This window comes from Phocoena sinus, chromosome 13, assembly GCF_008692025.1.
Source record: "Phocoena sinus isolate mPhoSin1 chromosome 13, mPhoSin1.pri, whole genome shotgun sequence".
NCBI classification, from domain to species: Eukaryota; Metazoa; Chordata; class Mammalia; order Artiodactyla; family Phocoenidae; genus Phocoena; species Phocoena sinus.
The window spans coordinates 63,992,597-64,004,503 of NC_045775.1; the positions used below are offsets into that span (position 1 = coordinate 63,992,597).

At 41.8% G+C, this 11,907-nt stretch overlaps 1 protein-coding gene across 1 annotated transcript; it reads left to right on the forward strand.

Moving 5' to 3' along the window:
- The first annotated feature begins 4,443 nt into the window (after nucleotides 1–4,443).
- C13H2orf78 (chromosome 13 C2orf78 homolog) lies at nucleotides 4,444–11,560 on the forward strand. The gene is given in 6 exon segments (XM_032652256.1): nucleotides 4,444–4,543; nucleotides 7,615–8,088; nucleotides 8,091–8,360; nucleotides 9,645–10,003; nucleotides 10,005–11,160; nucleotides 11,163–11,560. Coding segments are annotated over 6 exon segments (2,757 nt in total).
- Nucleotides 11,561–11,907: the final 347 nt, after the last annotated feature.

Here is an 11,907-nt window from a genome sequence, read left to right on the forward strand (position 1 = left end):
CAATTCCCTCATTAGCCGGAGGGTGGTAGCAGAGGTCCATTAGTTCTTGTGTGAACCCTTCCGAATTCCACTAATTGGGGACATGGAAAGCTGTCCAACTCTCCCAGTTTCTTGTGTGGTTGTTTCAGATATTTAAGTGCTTACATTCACACTTTTTGTATCTTGTCTGTATTTGTACGTAACGGATATCCTCTATTTTATATAAGAGCAGCATACTACACATAGTCTACAATCTGTCTTGGATAGTGATTTTCCTGGTCAGTTTTGGCATACATCCATTCTATTCTCTTTAATAGCTGCATAACATTACATAATTTATATGACCAGTCCAATATTGATGGACTTTTAGTTGTTTTCAGTCTGGGGTTTTGTTTTTTGTTTTTGTCCTCTGTTACAGGTAGGCTGCAATGTGAACATCTTTATACATGTATATAGCTATATATAAATTTCTAGACATAGAATTTCTGGAATGAAAGAGATGCAAACTTAAAAAATTGAAAAATTTTCAATAAATCTAATCTGCCTAATCAACCTTGCAAAAATATTCTATCAGGGTGGACCAACTGGGATAACAGTTACGAAAGGGTTTTCCAATGTTTAAAATTCTCTTCCCACTTCAGAAATAATTACAATAAAATGTTACTCACTGGTGACAAAAAAAAATTCTATCAACTTATACTCCACTCACAGTGAAACATTTATTGGGTTTCTATTATGTGCCTGGTATCATGCTGGAGGTTGACAGTATGGATTTACATTTTAGACAATACCAAAAAATGCCTGAGAGAGATAAGAGTGGAGCTCAGGAATAACATTTCCTCACATTATCAGGCATAGGGATCTGTACCTGTTAGAAAACCTATGAATCCTGCCACAAGTGGAACGGCAAAGAACAGCATGTTCTACAATAGGTCTGAGGGTATAATAGCATACTAAATTCCATTGTTATTTATAATAACAAGTGTTTTTTGTTAGTTTTATTTTCTAATTTCTGAAAGTAATTTACATACACTGTTAGTAATCTTCACAACAATTTGAGCTGGGTTAACTGAGTCAGGAAGTTCAGAATTATTGAATGAATGAATGAATGAATGAGTAAAAAGACCACTAGCTTTAACATATCTGGGACAGTTATAGTCTAACCAGGTTTCAATCCACAAGCATTTATTTACAATTTTGAAAATTTCCACACAATTACAAATGGGACAAGAGTAGTAAATTACTATTTGGATAAAAAAAGATACAAGTTAGCACAACATAGTTTACAAACTTACAATTAGGCACATTCAATTTGGTGCTAAATCATAAAATATTCTTTTGCAATTTATGAAAAATATCCAATAGGCATGTAATGGCCAAAAAGTACAAATGATACAAATATCTATAGACATGACAATGTACAAATTGTGACATAAATCTATCAGAAACTAGAAAATCTATGTTGGTCCTATAGTTCCAGCTTGCTAAAAGATACAGGCTTTACGTGGGAACACAAAAAAATCCAGACCTGGCCATAACAGGGTTTCCAGAAAGTATAAAACTAGCAAAGAGTAGGCCTCTGGATGGGAGTGGGTCGAACATGAAATAAAACAATGCCTTAGTGAGTATGTAGTATGCTGGGATGGAAAATATAGGAGCAAGGGATATTTGGGGAATCAGGGAGCTAAATATTTGACACTAACAAAATCTACCAGTATCCCATAGGGCCTCAGGTACCATGCAAGGGTTTGAGGGATTCCAGTATTTAATTAAACCACAATGTGACAATGGGAAGAATTAAGGAGAGCTTCAGGGATAGATGAACTGGGGATGTTACACCAAGACACGTCTCAGTTAACCTGATGGGTTCAAAATGCAGGAAGTGGGTATACGGGACAAGACAATAACTGTAAGAATAAAGGTTTAGGTCAGAGTAGGGCCTCATGTTGCTAAGTGTTGAAATAGAGCTCTTTAGTTTCTTCCTCCTACATGTAAGATTCTTTGGAGGTTAAGATGATGTTCAACCTGCATGCTAAAGTTAAACGGCTGGAACTAGGGAGAGAAAATAAGTTACATAGGTTCAGAACCAGGAAAAGCCTAACTAAGGGTTTGCCTAAATAGAATTGAATGTTGGAACTGAATATTTTAATATGTAAACATTTTACTGATACCAAAATGTATCTTACCACACTTCCCCCAATCTCACACCACCCACCCTAACCTGCAGTAGCTATGGGTCCCTTGATTTCCATGGAAATATAGAGAAAAGAGACACTGATCTGGCTTGCAGGTATTTAGTAAGTTGGTAGCCTCACATCACATACTAGTATCATGTGAGTAGGCCATCTGAAGTAGGAAGCTTAGGGGAAAAACCTTGAAAAACACTTAAAAGCTTAAGCCACATCTCTATACTACAACACCTTTCACCATTTCTTCTCAGATAAGCATCAACCCCATCAATGAAAAAACTCATATCTCATAATAGGAAAAACAGGCCTAAAAATTACATGTGTGTCTTTGGAGGTCCCATCTATGGGATATCTTCCTAGTACCAGAAAAGTCCCCGGAAAGATCAATCTTTGCACCCCTCCCTGAAAGCTTACCACCAAGGAAAATGACTAGATCCATAGATTTCCTCCCTCAAACCAGCTTACCTCACATATAAATCATTAGCAACTCAGCCCTGACTCACATTATCACAGTCACAAGAGTGGTTGGGGAGAAAAGCACCAACCCAGGCCAAGTTGGGCTGATGGCAGATATCTGCTCCTTACGCTTGGGTGAATAATGCGACTCACCGTAATGCCTTTTTCACAGACGCTTTTTAAAGTTTCTCCACAAAATCCAACAGGTCAAGTTCGTTCATGATGCTTCAAGATAAACAATCGTCAAGAGAAAAACATGCAGTATGTCTTACAATGTTGGAGTGCTTAAAAATATGACAAGGAAATAACCATGAGAACAAAACCAGAGCATTATAAAAAAATCTGTGTTCTACAAACATACCAGTGAATGCTATTAATAAGGTACTATGAGAGAAAACAAAATGAGAAATATATGTAAGACTGTTCCCTTTAGTGTACAGAATTCATGGCTGTTGCTGCACTATCGAGCTATCTGTGACTGTCTGTTCTGGTAATACAAAATGAGGCCAAAGTGTGGCAACTTGTTTCCCACAGAAACCAAAAAATCTACATGAATCTCTTTTCTCCTGTGCCCTTTCACCTTATCTGCTCCCAGTTCTCCACGAATGTCCTCTTCCTTCTCTAATTATTCTCCTCTTCATTTTGCTTGGCCTTGCACCCAAGCATGCAAGACAGAGAATCCTAGAGGTCCAAGATTCTAGAGTGGCTGTTTGCAAGGGGGAGGAGATTACAGTAACTGCCACACTGTATATACTTCTGTGCAAAGAAAAAGGGACCGTATTCAGAATGTCTCTCACATATAAAGTAGTTGGATGGCAGGATACCTGTGTGGCCCAAGGAACTAGGGGCAGCAAATTATGGGCAAAAGAATTGCAACCAAAGGCTGGAAGAGGAAAGCTTTGCAAACAGCTGTCTCTAGCTCTTTGGTATTTGCTCCCAATGGGCAGAGTCTATTTTGAGAAGCATCAAGCACTGAAAAGAAGACTCCTGCTGCTGGAGGTTGACAGAAAGTAATATCCATGAGGGTAAGAATGCAAGATCAAGGCTTGTCCTAGAAACAATGCCCATAATGGAAAAAAAAAAAAAGAAAGCAGAAGAGAAATGTAAGTCACAAGTCCAACCTGGCCCAGCCTAGCCCAGCTCAAGGAAGGTAGGAGTCAAGGAGATGAAACTAAAAGAGAAGAGCCTTGGACCACAACATTCTCCACAAGGTACACGCAACAAACTTCACCCTACTCTTTAACCAAGTTACAAGAAGAACTTCTTAATCCCTACTTTTTCTCCTTAAAAGCTGCTATAAGTTCACTAATTAGATATGATTTCAGAACAACGGTAATAGTTCAACTAGATGGCTCTTGCCTTCCTAAGGATATTAATTAAATAAGATATAGATGTATATAGCTCTAAGTATATGATACATAAAATATAATACTCTGCAGGATATAGGTAACTGTTAGTAAATTATATTAATGAACGTCTGTAAGAAGTGTTGCAACGATTTCCCTAATGTAAGAGCCTGGGGGAGGTAAATCTGTCTTCTAGGATTTCCTCCCCAGAGCTCAGAAATTTAGGTGTTGTTTTAGCTCTGCTACACTCTCTCCACCCATCCCCACCTTCCTGTTGGGGATCGGACTTCCCTATTGGCTATCTCATACCTTGAAACTGCCTGCCTTGTGACATCATTCTCCTACCAAGCCTACTACCACTTGGTAGAGTCTAAGGGTTTCCGTGGACTTGTCTGTAAATAAATTTGGATCATCACAAGTGACCGGTGACCAGTGACCAGTGACCAGTAACCAGTGACCTTTGTACTGGACACATGCGCCGTTCAGCTGCAGCCACTCAGACATCCTCTGGTGTTGTCTCCTCATCCCTTGTATCTGCAGTTGATGTTTCCTTTTCTTCTAGGACCATGTCAGGTAAGAAAAGAAACTTTTTAAAGTTTTTCGTTAGATTTATTTTGCCCCTAAATTTACTAGTAGATTCAAAATAGCATGGAATAATGAGGGAAAGTATTGAACTAGAAGTCTGGAGACCTAATTTCAGTTTTGACTTTGGCATTTACTATCTGTGTGACTTTGGACAAATCATTGACTGTCTCGCAAAGCCTGATTTTTTCCTTATCTGTTAGGTTAGGACACTACATTGGTTGATCACTCTGATCCCTTTTTTTCCAATATTGAGCCTTAAAGGGTACCCATGTAGAAAATGAAATCAGAGCCTTCTCAAGAGTGTTTCAACAGAAACATAGAAGAGACAGGTGACATAGAAAACTAGCGATATATAGCAAGATGTTTCATCTCTAATGGTCTCCCTCCACTAATATTTCGACTAGTTGAAAAGAGAAAATAGGGAGAGAGGATGGAGAGTACTGGGCTATAGGGAGGCAGAGTCAAACGTAAGGAAGTTTAGGATTGTTTTCATCAGCACAGGCCAACAGGAAAAAAGAGATAGGAAAAAAAATAAGAATGAAGAGGGAAAGCATAGAGGAGCTCTCAAGAAAAACGTAGTTTGCAATGGAATGTTGATGGGAACCAAAGATTTTAAATTAAAGCAGAAAGAGCATAGAGTGAATTCTGCTCAGAGCAGGGCAAAACAAAGTTGATTGTAGCAAATCCTTATTTTAACAGACTAAGAGGAAAGTAAGGACAGAACAGGGTATCACCAGGAAAGGCAGCTTACCAGAAATGTCATACTCAGTGTTTTTCTTTTATTGCCTCTCTGAATAGAGTTGGCACTTGCCAGTTTTGAATATAAACATTTTAGAAATATGTCCTGGAAATGATGCTTCCTATATACAAGAAACCAAAGTGGTTATCTAGGGGTCTGCTTTTCAATGTTTGATTCTTTCTAATTTTTAAACTATGTAGACATTTTACCAATTAAAAATTTTAAATGATATCTTCTAAATTGAATCAGAAGGACTATTTCCTTTGTGTGATATGTAGGTTCTAAGGCAAGGTTGCTTTTCATCTTTACAGTTCTTTCCTTCCTAACACAGAGAGCACATTGATCAACAGCCATCGTTCGTTTTTAGATCTTAGCTACCTAAGAAGAACAAGAAAAATTCAAGCCCCACATCTCTAATTCCACATTGAGGGAATTCGCTGGTGGTCCAGTGGTTCAGACTTGGTGCTTTCACTGCCAGGGCCATGTGGCGCGGCAAGAAAAAAAAAAAATTCCACATTTATCTAGAACAATATTGTGGAGTCCTTTTGATGTTCTTACATTTGAAAATCTTTTTTAATTGGATTCTAGTGATGATGGCTTTTTTAGGTTTTGGGATGTCATCTTCTTGGATGTTGAAGATGATTATAATCTAAGTTCTAGAATAAATACAAAAACCTTCTTGATACTTTTTTTTTTTTTTTTTTTTTTTTTTTGCAGTACGCGGGCTTCTCACTGCTGTGGCCTCTCCCATTGCGGAGCACAGGCTCCGGACGCGCAGGCTCAGCGGCCATGGCTCACGGGCCCAGCCGCTCCGCGGCATGTGGGATCTTCCCAGACCGGGGCACGAACCCGCGTCCCCTGCATCGGCAGGCGGACTCTCAACCACTGCGCCACCAGGGAAGCCCTTGATACTTTTTAAGCTTCCTTTCTGCTTATTATATATTTCTATTCTTTGAAATATATATTTCTACCAGGCTGAATACCTGTTACTTCCTGGGTAAAAATATGAATGGGCACAATAATGACATTCTTTTACACTTATTATTTTGCTGTCTGCTTTGTACCAGTTTTCATTGAAATACTTGTCTGCATATGTTGTGGCTACGTATACATTCACACTGATTGAATTTTGTTGCTTGTTATGCATTTTTACTGATATATCTTCCCTGTATGTATGTACTGGCTAGGAATTCATTCAAAATCACCTTCTATCATGTTTTTTGGTTAATAGTATTCACTAAAATACAGTGGGCAAAATTCACTTTCATAATATTGCATGTATGGTACAGAATGTCATTTGTTAGTAAACTCATTTTGCTTTGACACTTGCCACATACCCCAGTTTTCATAACTATGTACTTCTTTTACGTTATGTAATATGTTTTTCATGATTTTTCTTTGTCTTTCTAGAACTTATTGTATCTTCCTCCATATAAATCATACGCTATATATCAGCTTATTCATGTATTAATTATTACTGCTATTATTATTGGTGGTGCTGTTATAACCACTTTACAGATGAGTAATCAGATAACGTTTTTCTTTCCAAAAGAACTTAAGAAATTCACTTTCGGGTAATCATTTTGAGGTGGGATGAGAAACCAGGCTTGAGAAGTGTGAAAATAACTCTTTAAATTTACCAGTTGGACTGAGCTATATGTGAACTCTAGGTAATAGCATGGGAACTGCACAAGCAAAGTAAGACACTGAAGATTACAATGCTAATAGCCGTACTGTTTTCTAACGGACAAAAAAAAATGCCTATAAATTCTATTTCTCCCGCTTTCTGGCAGTATCATGCTCAGAGTAGTGTCCTGGCAAGCAAGTCCGGATACTTAGGTTCTGAAACCTGGTAAGGATACTAACATAATGAGAGAACTTGAACAAGTCAACCCGGCCTCTCTGAGCCTCGGTTTCCTTCCTCATGAAATGAGACTGTGAAAATAGAAGTTCTCTAAGACCTCCTAGTTCTAAAATGCTTCCAGTCTAGGAAACAGCATAGAAGTCCATACTAGTGCAGGCTGAAGGGAAAGATAGGGCAGGGAGAAGGTTGCTTCCAGCCTAGAGAGCAATGTCTGAATCATACCACTTGGGTCTTCTGCCCATCTGTGTCCAAGATGGGAGCACAGGCAGCTAATACAGAAGAGTGTAAAACTGCTCAGTCCTTGCAACCATCATAACGGTCTGATTTTTGGTTTCTCAGTAAGTACTGACATTACAGGTGTCCGGATAGCAAGAACCTTAAGATAATGCTGTTCCTCAAACACAGTGAGAATGTATCAATCTCCCTGATTTTTTCATTACCCTCCTGTTCTTACAGAAAATTTCCAAAATCCATCTCTGCTTGGAACTCTGAATTCTCTGCAGCACTCTCTTCCTGGGGTGGGCAATGCACCTTCCCTAACAGGAAGTGTCTGCAACTTCTCCAGAGTCTCTGCTCCTGCCGTCAGTTCGGCATCAGCTACTGGTACCTCTGTCCAGACACTCATGGGTAGCGCCTACGTTCACCAACAGTCTAGCACAACTGTGTTATCTGGAGTTACTGACCAGAGCCAGACCTCCACTTCAGCTGCTTCCTATCCGGGTGTTCTTGACTGGGACATCACAGGAAGCACTGAAAAGAATTCTCCTTCACTCATAGACTTGACTCTGGCAGTCACTGACCAGCACACAGCTGCTTCCTCCATGTTTTTGGCAGCCCAGTATGATAAAACTGCAGACACCAATAACATGGTCCCTCTATATCCATCACTTTCTGCCAGGCTTGCTCAGGGAACACCATCTCAAATTCCAGATCAGGACACAGCCTGTCACTTCCCTACCAGGAAGGAAGCCAGGTATGCTACTATAACCAAGGCACATTGGGGTCTTTATTGTATGGAGAACTTGGCTCCTGCCTGCAATCCTATGGCTCTGTGTCATACACAGGAAGTAGGGCCTCTGTGCAACCAGAAATGGTAACGGTACTAAAGGAGATTCAGCCCACAAATATCCAACCACCAGCTTCCACCTCTGGAATCTACTACCCTGTGTCTGCTCAAGCCATCACAGAAACAAGTTTTCAAGGTGAGTACAAACAGCAAGAAAGTTGAACAATGAGGTCAGCATTCAAAAATGGGGTCAAATCTACGGCTGTGAAGTGGTGTACAGACAGGTAGAATTTAGATCCTGAGCCTTTAATGACCACTACCTTCGCTCAGGGCTCTCTGGTTTTAGACTCATATAAGAACACCTAGGGCTTCCCTGGTGGTGCAGTGGTTAAGAATCCACCGGCCAATGCAGGGGACACGGGTTTGAGCCCTGGTCTGGGAAGATCCCACAGGCCGTGGAGCAACTAAGCCCATGTGCCACAACTACTGAGCCTGTATTCTAGAGCCCATGAGCCACAACTACTGAAGCCCACATGCCTAGAGCCCGTGCTCCACAGCAAGAGAAGCCACCACAATGAGAAACCCACACACCGCAACCAAGAGTAGCCCCCGCTAGCCACAACTAGAGAAAGCCCGTGCACGGCAATGAAGACCCAGTGCAGCCAAAAAAATAAATACATAAAATAAATAAATTCAAACAATAAGTAGATAAAAATAAATTAAACAAACCAAAAGAAAAGAACATGTAATGCATGGGGGAAGGTGGGAGGGACACTGTAAAGGTCACCTATGCTACATGTACAAGAACCCTGAGAGCATACTAATAGGTACCACATTTTTCATTGCTGTAGCCAATCATTCCCCCTGTACTACCACACTGTCTCACTCTCTTCCCTGATCTACTGCTAGAGTCTCTTTGGAAGATGTTTCAGAACTCTTGTTATGATAGTGACAGTTTAACTGTCCTCACTTCCTTAATTTATACCAGGATTTAAGACCTTGTGGTCCGGGATCCTGTCCAGAGCAAGCAGGCTAAGACTCTGTCTTTGTTTATATATTTCATCAGGAAGGGTCTACTCCCTCTCCTAGTTCATGGTGTGAAGTGTTCTTAGCCTCTCAGGAAAGTGGGGAGCATTGAAAGGACTCTATATGAGAATGCTAAGCTTTGTAAAACATTTCATTTTTTAAAAATAAGACTCATTTTTAATTGATTTATAACAATCTTATGAAATACAAAGAAAGCCAAGAATCAGTGACATGAAATGATCACCAGTAAGAATTACAACAGTCACCCCTTATCTCTTAGCATAGGGCACTGTCCATGATCCTTAAGAAGAGTTACTAGAAATGCCTTGCCCATCTTGCCCCTAAACACCAACACAGCAATCATGTACCTTGAAAGGTACATGATTGCTGTGTTGGTGTTTAGGGGGATCATCTCACTTACCAGGGACTGACTTCTACCTTGATTCCTTTGTAGGGATGGAGACTTCCCTGGTGATGAAAAATTCCCTGGGATTGCATCCTCCAAGCCAGACATCTCGTGTGACACAAACTCAAGAACTCCCCAAGTCCTGCAGGAGCAGAAATATTCAGATACTTGAGAGTAACCCACCACCTGAACTTGGGGACATTTCAGGGACAGCTCCAGTCCAGAGTGCCAGTAGTCTCCTGGCCCTGCCTCCAGCTCCAAGCCAGGGACAAATAGAGAGTGAGCACTTGGAGGATATTAAAACCAAGTTTTCAAAGCCTCTGGATGCCTACCAGATCCCAAGAGAAAACCAAGAGCCTCCACTACTCCCTTTAGAAATCCCTGATATTCACCAGCTCCTGGCCTGCACTGGTGTATCCCCTCAGCCAAGAGGAGCAGCCCGGTTCTGAAAATGCTGATCAGGGAAAGAACAGCCTGAGTCTTGAGGACGTAGGGACATTTGAAAATGGGATGGAATCTAGCAGTGGTTTTGCAGACGTTACTACACTGGCGGAGGATATTCGCCTTCCCCAGCTCTTTTATTCTTTGAAAGATCTTGATCAATCCAAAGGTCCCAACGTGATCAAAGCCAAAGACACCAGAGCCATTGAGGTGAATCAGGTGCAGGAAAAGCCAAGTGTCATAAAGGTTCCCTCTGCTCAACCCGGGAAGAACAAACATAAAGCCTCTGAGCCTATCAGTGGTGCTCCCAAGGCCAAAATCCAGCCAAACAATCCAGAGTGCCTGTTACGGGGAGAAGTGCTTCTATGCCATGCTGCAGTCAGTGACAGGGCTCCTGTGAACACGGCCAAGCATTCCAAAGGCAAACCTCAGAAAGCTGCATCCAGAAAGATCAGCAAAACGAAGAGCCATGGGCAGGAAAGGACCACAAGGACCAGAGGAAGGAAGAAGGCTGAAGAGAATAAGCAGTCAGGGAACAAAGTCAAGGCAGAAGAGAGGCCAACAATTCCCCAGACGAAGCGAAAGAAGCAGCAAACTGGGCTTATCCAAGAGAGCTTTAAAAAGCCTCGAACCTCCCTAGGCATGCGCATGCTGGAGTCTGTGAAGGTTTTTCATGCACTGGGGGAGGAGAATGATAAGAAAACTGGGCTCTCTTCCTGTCGGGTCTTGGGAGATTCAAGCAACCCTAAACACCCCCAGGCACCCCCAGCTATCCAGCCATGGTGGCATACCCCATGTGAGGGTAAGAGTCCTGAGAAAACTCAAGTCGAAGCCCAGAAACCAGACAGCAGAGCTGAAAAAGAGTGTCCATCTCCATCCCAGTATGAGGTGCCGCCTCCTGGGAAGGTCAAGTTGATACCTCTGCCGTTTTCTGCTTGGGACAAGCCTCAAGCTCGACCTGCTCCTGGGAGGCCACAGTCTCTGTCCTCTCATTGGCCTGCTGTGGCTGACCGTGCCCAGCTTGCTTCTACTAACTCAGCTCAACCTGCTGTAGTGAGTTCATCCCAGCCAGCTCCTGCCTCTTTGCCGGGTCCTGCCAAACCATCTCAGCCAACTATGACTAACCAACCCAACCGCGTTGGACCGACCATACCCAGCCTAGTGTCCCTCAGTCTGCTGCTGCTAGGCCTGCACCCTACAAAACTTCATCTTGCACTTCTCTCCAGCGGGAGCCTGTTCCCCCTGCTGTGACTAAGCGCCAGTCCCCACCCAAGCTCCAAACCCCATTTCTACTCCAAGACTTCAGCAAGCAACCAGTTCCATGGAGGGAACCCAATGTTCCCAAGCCAGTAATGTCAAAGCCCATCGAACACGAGCAGAGGCCAGCGCGGGAGGCCATGAAGAGACGGGCTCAACAAGAACGTTACAATGCTGCCAAATACACCTCTTTGGGGAAACTGCAATTTTTCATTGAGAGGGAAAAAGAAATGGAAATTGCTGACTACTACGGGTATGTAAAGTAAGAGCTGCTAGCAGTGTTGGTGCTGCCTCGGGGACCAGCTGCTCTTCCATATACAGATAAGATAGGTATAAATTTCTCTATTTATTTCAATATATTTTAAAACAATAAAACTGAATAAATACATGTAATAGAATTAATAGATGAGTAATAAAGCTTTTGAATCTTGAGGTGCTGCTAACTGTGGCGTGTTTTAGCTTTTTGGTTTGTTTGTTTGTTTTTGATGGGGTTGGAATCAAAGTCTGCATGAGAAAGGAAGGACTGAAAGTTGGATGGGAGAATGAAGGAAAGGGGAGGAAAGGGGTAAAAACTGAGGAAAGAGGAAGGAACTTGGCCCAGGGCTAGGAAGGC